The 14,932-nt window shown below is 43.3% G+C and overlaps 1 protein-coding gene and 1 pseudogene across 1 annotated transcript; one reads left to right on the top strand and one right to left on the bottom strand.

The window, feature by feature from the left end:
* The window catches only part of LOC120848307, a 60,743-nt pseudogene extending 50,827 nt beyond the window's left edge, over nucleotides 1-9,916 (bottom strand).
* Nucleotides 9,917-10,372: 456 nt separating this feature from the next.
* On the top strand, nucleotides 10,373-11,341 carry LOC121048313. Its single transcript, XM_040504502.1, has one exon. It carries the CDS (start codon nucleotides 10,373-10,375, stop codon nucleotides 11,339-11,341), a length of 969 nt encoding a protein of 322 aa, XP_040360436.1.
* Nucleotides 11,342-14,932: the final 3,591 nt, after the last annotated feature.

Raw genomic sequence — 14,932 nt, 5'->3', positions numbered from 1 at the left:
TTTCAGCAAAGGACACGCTCGTTGGCAGGGATCCTCAAATCAAGCTTGTATAAACACACTTAAGCCTGACGGAGCTGCCTTCGATCGTTCCCTTCAATGTTCTTATTTCGCGCGTCCTTGCTCACATTATATTCTATTCGTGTCGACGACACGAAATGCCAAAATATTCTGGGTGTACAGCATCTAAAACGACGAAACATCTGGAAGGAAATTCAATCGCTATCTTAACTGATTCATTATTTTGAGTACTCGCCTCCTATTTTTATCGGTGTTGCGTTCACTGCCGCACTCTTTGGCATCGCCGTACTGGCGGATGCCATAATCGAAAGCAAGAAACATTTCCTGTGAGATGAAATATGCCATCTGCGGCACACAAGAACGCAAGACGCGCCCTCAGTCAAATAATTAACACTATGGAGCACCCAACCAGCCCAATTCAAGGTGGTGGCGGCACCCCAAAGAACACTTCGGCCAACGTTTCTAACCACCCAGCGTGGCCGCAGAATCGGACGCCTGCTAGATGGCGCTACAGTATTCGAAATGGCGCAAGTCACAAAAGAAAACTGTTTATAGGACAGGCTTTTGCATGTAAACAGATTATGCCACATGACTGTTTCTTTCTGAAGCTGCGCGCGCTTCCCTTCGGCACCACTCGGATACAAAGCATTTACGCTGAATTATCTTGGTGACCAAGAGAGCAGAAGCGCGCTTTCCTGTCTTTTCACTCCTCCTCGTCCTCGTGCTTTTTCTAAACCACCTATTGCTGTCCCCTTATTTTTTTAATATTTTGCCCTTTATAACACACTTCGCTCCGCACGCTCCTTACACCACCTGCTCCTGCTCTTCCCCTTCCTTCGTGCTGGGTTCGTAGCTCAGTCAGCACCGCGCTGGACTTCAACGCTGGTGACCAGGGTCCGAAACCTGGCATCGGTTGCCGTTGTTTTTAAGATATTTAATGGTTGCAGACTGGTTTTATGCAGGTAACCTGCATGTGGTTGGTTGCTTGTGTAAAGCTACTGTTTCAAAGGAATAAGCCGCAAAGTATATAATAGGTGCTTAGACGTCGCATTTATTGTAACTAGCATATCTGCTAAACATATTTGAATTAACCTCAAATTCAAAGTCATATTAAAAAAGAGAAGGGATTTTCATGACTTTATTCTCTTTTTTTCTACATAGCGTAGAAATGAGAACTATTGGCTCTTTTTAGCTCCTCGGTTAAGTTAATTTCTTTTTCAATTTTCGCTCTACCCGACATTTAATATTTGTATATTATTTCATTGTACAACATTTCACAACTTTCTCAGGTCCAGTCGCTTTTTAACTGCGTCGCTACTCTGGATCTGGGCACTTGTGCGCCGACCTGTGAGTTCCGCTTCCTCTTGAGTAATATGCTCTCGGTAACTTTTAGTTTTCGCGTGATGTACTATATTTGCGTTATCGTGGCTCGGGTGCGATCATGCAATTTTTTGCGTATTATTTACATTCTTCGTAAAAGTGAAACAAGAACTAGCGCGCTTGTTTTGGGGCAATTTAAATAAAGAATACTATTATCATTATCACAAGCAGCACACCATTGTTGGACAAACATCGGCCCACCACCGCAAATATTTGCTTCAATATTGGCCTAACATTGGATTGCCCAAACGTGGTACCCGATCCAATGTCGGACCATTCGCGAATGGCACCTTGGACCGCGATTCAACCAACATTCAAGACGACATTGGATGGTCATTCATGCTGTCGTTGGACCGCCTTTAATCCAACGTTTAACCCAACGTTGGGCCACTTTTCACCAATGCCTACGCCATCAATGGACCACCTTTGGTTGTGCGTATTAAAAGAAATACGGACATCCAATTTTAATCAATGGGCAATATTGGCTCCCAAACTTATTCACTGACTTTTTCAATTTTGGCATCCGATGTTAATCACGGGCTGCACTATTCTTGGCAGCAATTTTTAGCCGGTTTGTTACTGAAGAAAATTAAGACATTTTGAAAACGACGCTGCAGTAGACAAGTCATATTCACTGACTATTCCCATGTGTTTCTCCCTGGCCCAGTCATACAGTCATAATAATATGAAGAATATTATTTAATAATCAAAATCGACAATTAAAAATGTCAGGTTTGCCGAAGCCAGAGTAAGCTTGTGTGGCGCGACAAGGCAGCGAAAGCATATTCTTAAAAATTAAAAAAACCGAGACAAGGATCAATAATTGACACTCAAAGTTTCGAATGCTTATTTCCGTCATTAAGCAGTATCTTCACATTTATTATTTTTTTGTGTGTTCTTGAAGTAACCACTTAAGAAAAAGTTATAGAACCCGGTAACGCGATGAATATTGTGAAACATATATTGCCCTAATGCTTTTACTATAGCGACTATATGCTCGTAAAACTTCAGAGCGAGTTTTATATCTCGATGGACGCGGTACGCGGTGCAGTTCTTTGAATTTTGAAATCACGGTAGCAAAGGTTGTGCTGAGCCATATTCTGTAGGAAGAGTGAATAAGATCATAGTAGATGAAGCGAGGTGAACAAGTTGTCACCAGAACAGATGAAGAAATTGTAGGACACACTTTCCCACATCCCCCTCAAAATACTATCATTCTATGGTGTCATTCAAAGGAACAATTAAAAAAGAGAGTAATGCCATATCCGAGCGCATACTATAGGTCAAAGAATGCATTAACACCTTTCTGGACGCCAAGGTAAGAAACTTTTTTTTTTTAATTGTAAAGATGGCATTACGCACTATAGAGACGCTTAGCAATAAAAGACATGTGCGTATTCCATGATAAATCCAAACGAAAACATACCAAGGTACTTTATAAAATTAACATTCTGTACAGGAAAGCAAAAACCGGAAGTACAGTTAGAACCATGCAAATATAACTGCGGGAACACATAGAGTTTTTTTCATGGGCTACGAAAACTAACACGCTTAGTGTTCGATTTCACACTTATTCGAATATGTTAGAACCAGTCAATAAAAAATAATAATATTATATTAATTTATCGGCCACTCAAAATACAGGTGTTACCGGGTCCGTCAAATCCTACAATGACTTTTTGGATGGGGAGCCGGGAAATAGTCGAACGGACTAACAACCAAGGAGCTTCGGGGAACATGCTTACATACAGGCACAGAGTGGTTATCGAAAAACGAATGAAGTAAGTCCGAGAACACCTCTAGTAATTATGATGTACCACGCCCCGGGACAAAGCCGTACTGTGGAAATGATATTATTCCGTGCTATCAATACAACTTATCATTGTGGCTAAAAGGTGCGTTTCTAAAATCTGCGATATCCACGGCAATATCGAAATGAGTTTTAGTGAGAACAGCAGATTACGAGGGCTATCTTTGTTGATAGGAGCTACGATTGTATCCTTTAGATCTTTATGCAAACAACCAGAACTTATGAATTCATTTATCATGGCTGCTAGAACTTTTCTACAAGCGCATCAAAATGATTAAAGAGGTCAATGGTAGATGTATCATAAACTCCTGATGATTTGCTTCATTTAAAATCAAATCAAATAGAACGCAACGCAGCTCGTCGAAGTGTACGAAGAAAAGCTGATAACAAAATGACGTTCGTATCATTAGCATTGAAAGCGTCGTCTCATGTGCTATTTATTACATATGAAAGCGCCGAAATGTTAAACGAAGAAATTTGTTGTGGCGGCTAAATTGGACCCAAAGCTTCTTCCAGCAGGTCAGCGACACTCTTTCGAGCAACTTCGCGAAGCTAATTAATTATGGACAACATTTCCCCAGAGTTAAAGCGAGCGTTATGAAGCTTTTTTGTGTAATGATTATGTTTAGCCGAACGTATTATCGCCTTTACACGATTTTGAGGAGCCTTGACTTCCGCTCTCAACTCCTCATTTCTGGGCAGACGTTGGCTACGTAACCGCAGAAGCTCCTTATTTGTGATATCTTTAAAAAGGCTGTTCTTTAGCCATACGTACCTATTCCGACTTACGCGGCACGGCGAACGAGAGTCTGGGCCTTCCGGCTCACTCCTGCTGACGTTGGGGCTATCATTCTGTTGTGCCTGTGGAAAAGGGAGGCTGTAGTCGAGAGGTTGCGGAGTGTATTCTCTCGCTCGTGCTTGGCGAGCGCGGCTTTTTCAGTGAAGTCCGGTTGAGTGTCGTCAGTAAACAAAGGATCGAAATGGACCCGCTGTAGATGATGGGTACGATTGGCGCGCAAAGTATGCGTAATGCTGCGCGCGCCCCGTCATGGGTCCATTTGTTTCCCCGAATACCCGAGTGAGCGGGTACCCAATCGACACGGAGTTGACTGTGGTGGTTTTAGTCCGGGCGGGATGCGATGCCGTAGATTTTGTGCACGCGGTCGCTGGTCGATTTGGATGTGTGGCAGCACTCCGAGTAGGCGACTTGGGAGTCTGTGTGGATGGTGTTGTTTGTGGTTGTTGTTTCTGAGGGGTTGTGTTCAGCATGTTGGGCGGCTTGTACATTCGCTTCTAACTCAGCGCCCTTAATGCCCACCCCTGTGGGGAGCCGCTGGGCACACACGTCGGGGTGGGTTAGGTTAAGCCACGCAGCTGAGGCTGGTGTCTCCTTGGGCTGGAGCGGGGGTGCTAGCGGGGTTCGTGAAGTAAACGACGTTTCTTCGTGGGTCCAGGTTGGCAACATGCAGCTTGTGAGCCTGGCATGATAGTCTCGTCGCCCTGGATGCTCGGCGTTCATAGTTGGGCCTAGAGATGCTAATGATATCCGAACTACCAGCAGTAAGGCCTAACTTGAGTGCTTGATTTGCAAATTGGTACCAAGCCAACCAGACACAGCCAAAAAATGTCAAGTTGGGTTTTTATTAAGGAGATACCAGCTGAACAAACCAACAATACAAATTAAAGTAGAACGTGAGAGACGCATACAACCGCTGGTCTACCGACTGCGTTTAATGAAACGCTTCATCTTCTTCATCGACACGGTAAAATCATCCAAAATATTGAAGGGGACTTCCCTTTTGTTTTGATGCAAGACATCAAAACAAATGCAAGACATCAGAATGTGTCAAGATATCACATTCTGACAATGTGATATCTTTCCTTTGAGAAAAAGGGAAACCCATCGTGTTTGGGTTTCCCATGGATGTTCAAGACATGTTCTACTCCATCCCGGACGCGCGTCTTTTGCACGTTCTTCGGTCTAAAATCGAAGACCAAGGCCTCACATTATTCCAGAATGAGGCAGGGATGCAAGTGGATGCCTTTTTTAGAACTTTTGCGCTATTACTTGTCAGCCCCGGCAGTGACCCACCAAGATCGCCACTACGTGCAGAGAAGCGGTGTGTGCATGGGATCCCAAGTGGCCCCACATCTGTGTGAAGTTTTTCTCGGAGCGTGCGGGCGTGCCATCCAAGAAAGCAATAAGGATTGGAGAATCGCGGCGATATTTAGGTATGTGGACGATTTCCTCATGTTATGCACTACAGAAGTTGACGATCAAATTGACGGGTGCCTCAACAACATCCTGAGGAGTTTTCAGAAGTCATGCGTGGGGCTCACTTTCACGCATGAGCTTTCTGTCAGGAAGATCATCAAGTTTCTTGATTTTGTTTTCGATTTCAAAGCAGTTCATGTTTGCTGGAGATACGAAGCCCGTTCAGAGACAAGCGCTGCGCGATGTAAGTGTCGCCACTCTGTGCTAGTTTATTAATGTCCCAAATATATGTACAGTGGTTTCACTCTAATACTTTCCTTGGTTCTAGCCAACTTTACTAGAACACTCAGCTGGGAAACTCGCCGTCGATACCTGGGCCGCTGGCGTCCACCGATACCGAGCTAAATGCGACAACAGCGCCACTCTTTATCGTTTGTCTGTGCTGTGGTCACCTTGAGCTTTTTCAAAGCCTGTTTTTGCGTAAAAACAAACGGAAAAGACTCTTTTTGCATGAAATTTATTGGAGTTTAGTACAAAGAGAGGGGCGCGTTATGTTTTTATAATCTTTAGTTTGCAAGGTTTTGCGGAACAATTAAGATTGTTTTTATACAACCATGCCTCAGCAGTCCTTTCATGTAGCGCGTCCCGACCTAGGTGTATTTTAACTTCGGTAGTTTTTCGCGGCGCGTCCGCCAGGGAGACGGGGGTGGCACCGTTGTAACCTCTTTTGCTGTATCTGTTCTTAAAGCCAAAATGGAAGTCACGTGCAGTTCCTCGAGCGGCCGCTGCGGGAGAAATGGTGGCGTTGTGTTCGTCATTAGCTCGGAGCTCGGAGACAGATTGGGGCCACTTTTTCAAAGCTGTCTCTATGGGAGTTTCCCAACTGAGTGTTTTAGTAACGTTGGTTCTAGCGCTATAAATCAATGGATTACGGTTACCATGAACAAGTACTGCAGTGAAGTCAGGTAAACTGAACTTGGTTTTTCTAAGTAAGTGAAGATTAGGAGGTATAACATTAATATATAAGCTTTTATTTTACAAAGTCCCTTGTATACGTCAGTGATGTCTGATACGCAACTGACGTCAAACGTTATACCTAATGTTGTAATGCCGGTCGCCAGAGTCACCCTTGCCTGATATGTTAATAATAAAAGTGTCCCGACCAAATATTTCCAAAGACGTTTTAATTCAAGACTTAATACATCATATGGTTTTTCAGAAAGTGATCCCAACTTTTAAGTGTCATGTTTTAACAAATTTTATGTTTACTGAACAACTTTCACTGAGTTGTTTCCTGTTCATGTTCCACAAGCGAGATATTTGCGGTATTAATATTAGGCTTTATAGTTCCCGCCATAATAATCCTGCGATGCAGGCTGTTCATTGTAAATAAATGAATAATAAGTAAGGTATGTTAACTCAGCACAATGATTGCGCTTATTGTGACTTGTTTAAAAAGAAACATCGCTGAATTTTCTCTGCATTTTCGCGAAAACAAGAATTGGAGGAAGTGCGCACGATTTCACCAAAAAAAAAGGTAGTGAGATTAGGACTGCCTGCCTTTGAATATTACGCGTATTTAAAGATATTCTATAATATGTTATCTGTACCAAATCAGTTTCTATAGAACAGTCAAACTGGTTTCTTCTGAGTTAATATCATATCATCAAATTAAAGCGAAACAAATATATTATGTTTTCGTTATTTTAGGTTTTATAAATTATTATCTTGAGAAGCACGTATGTGTATATAACATATAGCAAAAGTTGGTTTTCGCGAATAAAACGCACATAAAAAACGGTCCTTCTTCGTACAAAATATGAGTTGAGTAATACGCTTCCCTTTCTATATGACCTTTCCGCTGTGAGTCATGTGTTGTTTACGTAGGGACAGGACTGGACTCGTCGAAAAAAAACCGGATAGAAAGATACGCGCTTACATTGACGTTGACAAGTCTGCGGATGACATTTATATTCGCCATTCCAACAAATATTTACTCTCGAAGTATACAGCAACCAAACCTGCCCTTTATTGCAATGACCTTATGCAGCTCAGTGTCTGTTAAATGTAGCAGGGCAGTTCTGAGAATACAAAACAATTATGAAGTTCAAAACAGAAAGGTCTAACCTTCACATGTCCGGCTTCGTTTAGTTGTTGCCTTGGTCTTTCGCTGGAATCTAGATATGTTCGGTTATACTTACGTACCAGTCACATTATTTCTAGCAAAACAGTTTAATGCTTATGAATAAATTTTCAGTACGAAAATTTAAAACAAAATTAAGAGTAAAAGGCTAATGTTCTACTTTCAATGGATGTTTGGCTACATTACGCAAAACGCTAAGACCGTCGAGCATGCTATGCTTGTAGGTACACGCGCGCACGCTAATGCTGGCGACGGTGGCTGTTGAAAAAAATAATCACTTAGCACGTGTGTTCGCCAATGCCTTATTTTATTATTTTGTTCAGAACTTTTATATTGATAAGACGAGCGCGTGCAGAGCGTGTACCTACGTGCCCGGTGTTCGGATAATTTGGTGAAAGGCCTCTTCCTTATAGCTGTGCGTTTAAGGTATTTTACAGCAATGAGTGTCATGGTTCTTCCCATCACTAGAAATAACGTTCGTTGTCGGGGTGGTAGGGCGTAGGGCATAGTAGTTCCGTTGCTGACATTGCCAAATACATGAAAACGAAAGCACGCTGCAGCAGGTTTCTCAGGTTTCGATTCTAGGCTCGTAGCGTTTGAAGTGGGCTCGTTACCACAAACCCGCGCGAAAGCTTTGAGAGTCTGCTTTCTCGAACTTTGATAAACACAGCGCGTATGAGTCGTGTAACGCCCGATGGATGCCTCAGTTGCAGTCACGTGGAGTTGAAAATTGTTGTAAATCTAAATTACTTATAATTCTTGCTTCAGACACTAGGGTGAGCGACGCCACCAAAAAAAATGCGGAAAGTAAGTTCGGCTGCTTCTTTTGAAAGGGTTGTTGTGACGTCCGAACGTAAGCTCAGGCTGGTTCTGAATGAAGGATAGTGGGTAGACCTCAAGGCAGCTTCCTTCGAGGTCTACCCGCTATCCTTCCAATCTAAGCCAATCAGAGCTCGGGGTCGTTCTGACGTCACCGCAACTTCTGGACAAAAGCAGACGACTTGCTCTCCGCATAGCTCACGTTTGTACAATGCAGCCTCCACTTTCAGGCATATCCAATATTTTTTGCTTCAGTCGCAAGATAATATCAAACCAAAGACAATTGCAGGTCGCGTATTTCGCTCGGTAACGTTAATTACGAGGTTTCAATAAATTTTACTCCGGCAATTACAAAACGTTATTAACGAAATAGTAGCAAAGCACTAAACTCGGTGCATCATAAGGGGACCTAACTTAACAACCGTTCTCAGAGCGAAAAATCAATTGAGCTATGTGCCGACGACCTCGATAGTTGCCGTGCTTAAGATCCATATAGACAAGGCATTTTAGCGTGTGCACCTACCCGTGAAGTATACAATACGGGAAAATGTCGATGTAGGCAAAGTCATACCAAGTTTTGATCAAATGGCATATACTGCATGTACCATACAGCTTATAATCAATTGGGAGCCAACTGCGCGAATTCGTCTGTATTCATACGACAAGAAAGGGTGTCAGTTGTTGCAATGTTTATTTAGTACCTATTTAGAGACGTTTTGTAAAATGGTATTCGAAAATTGCTTCATAACTGGGCTTTCAATCGAAAACATTGAAGTATATTTACTGTCTTCCGCTGTCAATGTAGCCATACTTTGTCAAGATAAAAAGAATCTATCAAAATTCGTGCGTGAAGTGAAAGGTTATTTTGAACTGGGGCGGGCGGGTCTGCAAATTGACACAAGTCGCCCTTCGGCACCGTACATGGGCCGCTTAGTGAGCCGTGTTTCAAGAGGTAAGTTTCGTGACTGTGCCAGCCAAGTACATCGGCGTACCGTTCCAGTACTAAAAAGATCCAGGCACTGGTCGACAGTTTTTCAGGAAATACGTGATAAAGCTAGTAAATAAAACGGATGAGCATCGTCACTTTTTATGCGGGTCAGTGCTAGCAATATATTTTTCATTCGGAGTTTCTGATATATGCTACAATTTTTAGAGTGCTCGAGGAGGAATTTCGTTATCCCACGTGTTTGAAAAGCATGTTTTTCCATGTTTTACGCGTTTCAGACATCCTATGAATCAGTTCTTCCTGGTGTAATGCAAAGTAGACTGTAAAATAAGAAAAAAACTTGTGTATTCTTTTTTTTTTATTGTCGCGACCAATGTATAATGAAAAATGGTTGGTGCATGTAGTTTTCTACGCGCGCGTTTTTTACTTGATTACTTATCAACTCTATATTGAGTGGGAAAGGAAGAGCGGCAGCTATGCGGTCGCTTGACAATCCTTTCTGCTTCGTTGCGGAGATTTCGGCCTTGTTTTGGACGTGGCTTCCGATATCTCGTGGCGAGCCAACTACCCTCACCGCTCCGTCATTATGCAGCGTTTTTGCGCTGCCTGTTGGTGACGACGTCTATCTTCGATGTGACGGTTGAGCTTCCCGCCAACACCAAACCGGCGCCCTCGTCGACGTCAACAGAGCTCCCGCCGGATGTAAACGCTTGGATTACACCGGACTGCTTCAGTGGGCAGGGAAGAGCGGCAGCTATGCGGTCGCTTGACAATCCTTTCTGCTTCGTTGTGCAGATTTAGGCCCTGTTTTGGACGTGGCTTCCGATATCTCGTGGCGAGCCAACTACCCTCACCGCTCTGTCACTGTGCAGCGTTTTTGCGCTGCCTGTTGGTGACGACGCCTCATCTATCTTCGATGTGACGGTTGAGCTTCCCGCCAACACCAAACCGGCGCCCTCGTCGACGTCAACAGAGCTTCCGCCGGATTTAAACGCTTGGATTACACTGGACTCCTTCAGTGGGCAAGGAAGAGCGGCAGCTATGCGGTCGCTTAATAATCCTTTCTGCTTCTTTGTGCAGGTATGTAAATATCCCTCCTTACACTCTGGACGTTCTCGCAATGTGTGTGTGCCACTCTTCCGATTCCCACTTATGCTTTCTAGCATTATTCTTAAGTGTGTGAATGTTCTCAAGTTATTGCTATTGTCTGGGGATGTTGAATTAAACCCGGGGCCAAACCAGAGTGAGGCAATTCTTGCTGCCATTGCTGCACTATCGACTAAAACCGACACACGGCATACTGAAATGATGGAAATGTTAACAGAGCTCACAACTAACCAACGTCAACTGGAACAAAAAGTGTCTGACCTAACTACAAGGCTCGCAGCAGTCGAATCTCTTGTCGAGTCTCTAGACATGCCCCAGGAAGTTCCCGATCTTTCTAACGTCGTAAGTGAGGCTGTTCGGGGTGAGACTGTTGCACTGAATTCACGACTTGACGAGCTTGAAGATAGATCACGCCGTGACAATTTAATATTTTATGGCCTCCTCGATAGCTCTAATGAAAATTGGTCACAAACGGAGACGCTCATCCGTAATACTCTTTGCAGGATATTAGACTTGAATTTATCTGGTGAAGCGATATCTCGTGCTCATAGGTTAGGTTCGTATATCCCTAATAATTGTCGCCCAATAATTACTAAATTTTCTTCCTCTAAGTCTAAGGACTGTGTTCTTTTTAAACGGCCAAAGTTCAGAGGATCGGGGATTTCAGTGGGCGAAGATTTTTGTCGGGCTACACGACTGTCACGTAAGAACCTGGTTGAATTTGGCAAGGCCAGCGGCCAAAGGTTTTCGCTTCGCCTCAACAAGTTGCACGTCAATAACAAAAGCTACGTGTACTGCCCCGCAACTGATAGTGTCTGTGAAGTAGATTCCAATGAGCCCCATGTACCTATCAGCGACACAACCACCCCAAGCACTAGCATTGCTAGACCGCCTGTAACATAGCTAACAAGAGGCCCGGTGGTTAAAACCATTTCTATCCTTTATTCTAACATGCGAAGTGTTGTTAACAAACGTGATACATTGTCATCCCTCATCGACACATGCTCCGCTGATATTGTAATCCTTACCAAGACGTGTCTCTCTAGCAAAATTGCTGATAACGAAATTTTTGAATGCGAAGGCGTGTACAGGTTCTATCGATTCAATCGTGCTTTGCGCTCAGGTGGTGGTGTACTTATCGCTGTCCGTGATTGTATAATTTCTAATGCCATAACGAATAGCACATCCTTAGAATTTGTGTGTGCACGTGTATGTGTTGGGCACAAAGATTTTGTTTTTTGCGCCTGTTATCAGCCACCTACCTCTTCTACTAGCTTTTGTTCTGAGCTTTACGATGTTCTAAACCCACTGGTTGTGCGGTTTCCTTCTTGTCCTCTACTGCTCCTGGGTGACTTCAATTTCCCCGCAATTAATTGGAATGCTGATTCTCCAACGTTATATGAGCGCTCCCCAGAAAGCCTTGCGTTTTTAAACCTTTGTCTAGATTTTAATTTGAAACAGCTCGTACTAGACCTACGCGATGTTCAGCTCATTCTGCGAACATATTAAATCTGGTTCTTACTACAACCCCTGAACTTGTGTCCCCCTTAACAGACCTACCTGGTTTAAGTGATCATTGTGTTATTCAGTGCGATTTGCAGGCCTCTGTTTCATCAGTTGATTCATCGAAAGTTATTCGCGACTACAAAAGAGCCGATTTTATTTCTATTAACAATGAATTAGAAGCGTTTATTGCTGATTACATTCCTAGTTTCCATACAAGAACAGATGAGGAAAACTGGTCTCTTGTCAAGCAGAAAGTAACTTCTTTAGTTAACCGGTATATTCTACAAAGACGAATCAGCTTGAACTCGCGGGCCCCTTGGTTTAATCCGTGCCTTAGGCGTTTGCTAAACAAATAGAAACGGCTATTTCGGCGCGCAAAGATAGCGAACACTCCTGAGCGTTGGTGCGCCTATGACACTGCTGATACCGAGTACTAACAAGCTGTTGCACAGGCTAAGGAACAATGTTATCAGATTAAACTGTTTTCCTTTCTCAGCGAAAATCCTCGGAAATTCTGGAATGTTGTCGGCGGCAATAGGTCCGATAAGATTGAACTTTGTGACGAAAGTAATGATCTCATCGCTCAAAATGATTGTTGCACTGTTTTGAATGACGTGTTTGCCTCGTTTTTTCTTTTCTCGCGTTACGCCAACTAGTTACCCTACTTTTTCTAACTTTTTTTTTTGCCGATGTTTCCTATCTCTATTGACTCGTTTGGTGTTGAGTGCTTAATTCGGAACTTATGGGTTTCCTCTTCTGCAGGAATTGATGGCGTCAACTCGAAGTTTTTGAAAAGTACAGCGACCTACTCATCTTTAATTCTTTGCAAAATTTTTTCCCAGTCCTTACATTCCTGCACCTTACCAAGTGATTGGAAGGTAGGGAAGGTGGTTCCTTTGCATAAATCAGGTAATGCAAGCTCTCTCTTGAACAACAGACCCATTTCATTAACTAGCGTGCCCTGTAAGCTCCTTGAACATATAATTTACTCTCACCTTATCGCATTTCTTGAATCCAACTCTTTTTTCGCTGACTGTTAGCATGGGTTCCGCAAATCATTTTCCTGTGAAACGCAGCTATTATCATTTACTAATGACCTGTTTTGTTCTATTGATTCTGGCGATATTGTTGACTGTATATTTTTAGACTTCTCTAGGGCTTTCGACACTGTCTCACACGATTTACTTCTTTTTAAACTTAGTAAGTTAAATATTGACCCTAACGTTTTGGGCTGGATTAGATGCTTTTTATCTGACCGATCACAATATGTCACTGCTAACGAACATAATTCCTCTACTATTTCTGTATCTTCCGGGGTGCCTCAGGGATCTGTGCTCGGTCCTCTATTGTTCCTAATTTACATCAATGATCTTCCTGCCCAGATTGCATCCTCTATCAAACTGTTTGCCGATGACTGTGTGTTATACCGCCTGATTACTAACCCATGTGGTACTACAATGCTCCAGTCTGATCTCGATATCATTTATTCTTGGTGCTCCAGCTGGCTAATGAAGCTTAACGTTAACAAATGCCAAAGCATGCGTGTTTCCCGCCTTTCGAGGATCGCCGACCCTACCGTGTACGCTGTTAACAATACTCCGTTATCATGTGTTGATTCGTACAAGTACCTAGGCATACACATAACTCATAATCTTTCCTGGAACAGGCATGTGAACTACGTATGTAATAATGCTAACCGCATGCTAGGGCTTTTACGCCGACACCTCGTTTCTGCTGCTGTTCCCGTGAAGCTACAATTATATAAATCCCTAGTTAGGCCTAAACTTGAGTATGCTTGTACAATTTGGGATCCTGGGCAGGCTTCATTATCAAACATTCTCGAGTCCATCCAAAACCGTGCTGCTCGTTTTATTCTTTCTAATTATTCTCGTAATGCAAGTGTTTCCGCAATGAAATTAACCCTGGATCTACCTGTCCTTGCCCTTCGTCGCAAGTATCTTCGCCTATGCCTATTCCACAAAATTTATCATCATAACCCGCGTCTTCGAGACCAGTTATATCTTCGTGCATTCTACATATCGTCTCGCACTGACCATCAGTTTAAGGTGGGGACTCCATCATGTCGAACAAACATATATACTTTGACTCCTTCATTCCCAGAACTTCTAACGATCGGAACCACCTCCCTGCCTCCATTGCTGCCAATATTGAAGCCACAGACTTCAAGAAAGTAGCCAACGATTTTATACTGTATAGTACCACTCCTCTCTGTAATGCCTCCGGGCCTTGAGAGTATGCAAATAAATAAATAAATAAATAAACTCTGACCTGTAAGTTTTTAACGCACAACGTTATTGAACATGTATTTTCGGTACCGGCATACCGTGTCATGTGCCAGGCAGGCTCAGGGCATGTATTTTTATTCAGAGTAGAAATATGTCAATTCAACCTTCTGTAAAAAAGGCTTTTTTTTTTTTTTTTAAGTTGCATGCGTATTTTTTGTTAAAGCCTGGCTTAAATAGAAAAATATTTTCGTTCCTTGGCGTGTTGAATGTTTTTCTTGCGAGCTGCCCTGAGTCCTTCTTGCGTAGTGTTGGTTTGCTTTTGTTGATGACGTGGAGGTCTTCCCACGGGGGAATCGGCTCCGGTAGGTCCGGAAGACATTGAGGTGTGACACTCTGAAGTCCTTGAATGGACCTGCCCTGCTTTGTTGGCCAGGGATGAGCTTCGTGCGCATCTTTCCTCACCCGCCTACGTCTTGCATTCGGCTCAGTGGCACCTACTGCCTTAACATCGGGATTGGCGTGAAATGGGGAAGGTCCGTTAAGACTCTTATTGCCTAGTAGTTTAGGACTGCTAGCTACTGCCACTGCCGCGCCGTAAGCATGTAATGATTCGCACAATAGCACACCCTGGACACTACGATCTCTTTGACCATCCGCTTGGCGACGGCCTGAGTTGCCTCTCAGCGAGCGCTAAAAATCCTGCGGATTCCATTTAGCCCAGGGTTGCCATGGTTGAGTGAGT

This window comes from Ixodes scapularis, unplaced genomic scaffold (assembly GCF_016920785.2).
Source record: "Ixodes scapularis isolate PalLabHiFi unplaced genomic scaffold, ASM1692078v2 PGA_scaffold4__175_contigs__length_147842914, whole genome shotgun sequence".
Classification (NCBI taxonomy): Eukaryota; Metazoa; Arthropoda; class Arachnida; order Ixodida; family Ixodidae; genus Ixodes; species Ixodes scapularis.
The sequence above is the reverse complement of the archived record's forward strand: the minus strand, read 5'-3'. Positions and strand labels throughout refer to the sequence as shown.

Coding starts and splice junctions, on each gene's coding strand:
- LOC121048313 (XM_040504502.1), top strand. CDS start 10,373: ATGCGGTCGCTTAATAATCCTTTCTGCTTCTTTGTGCAGGTATGTAAA.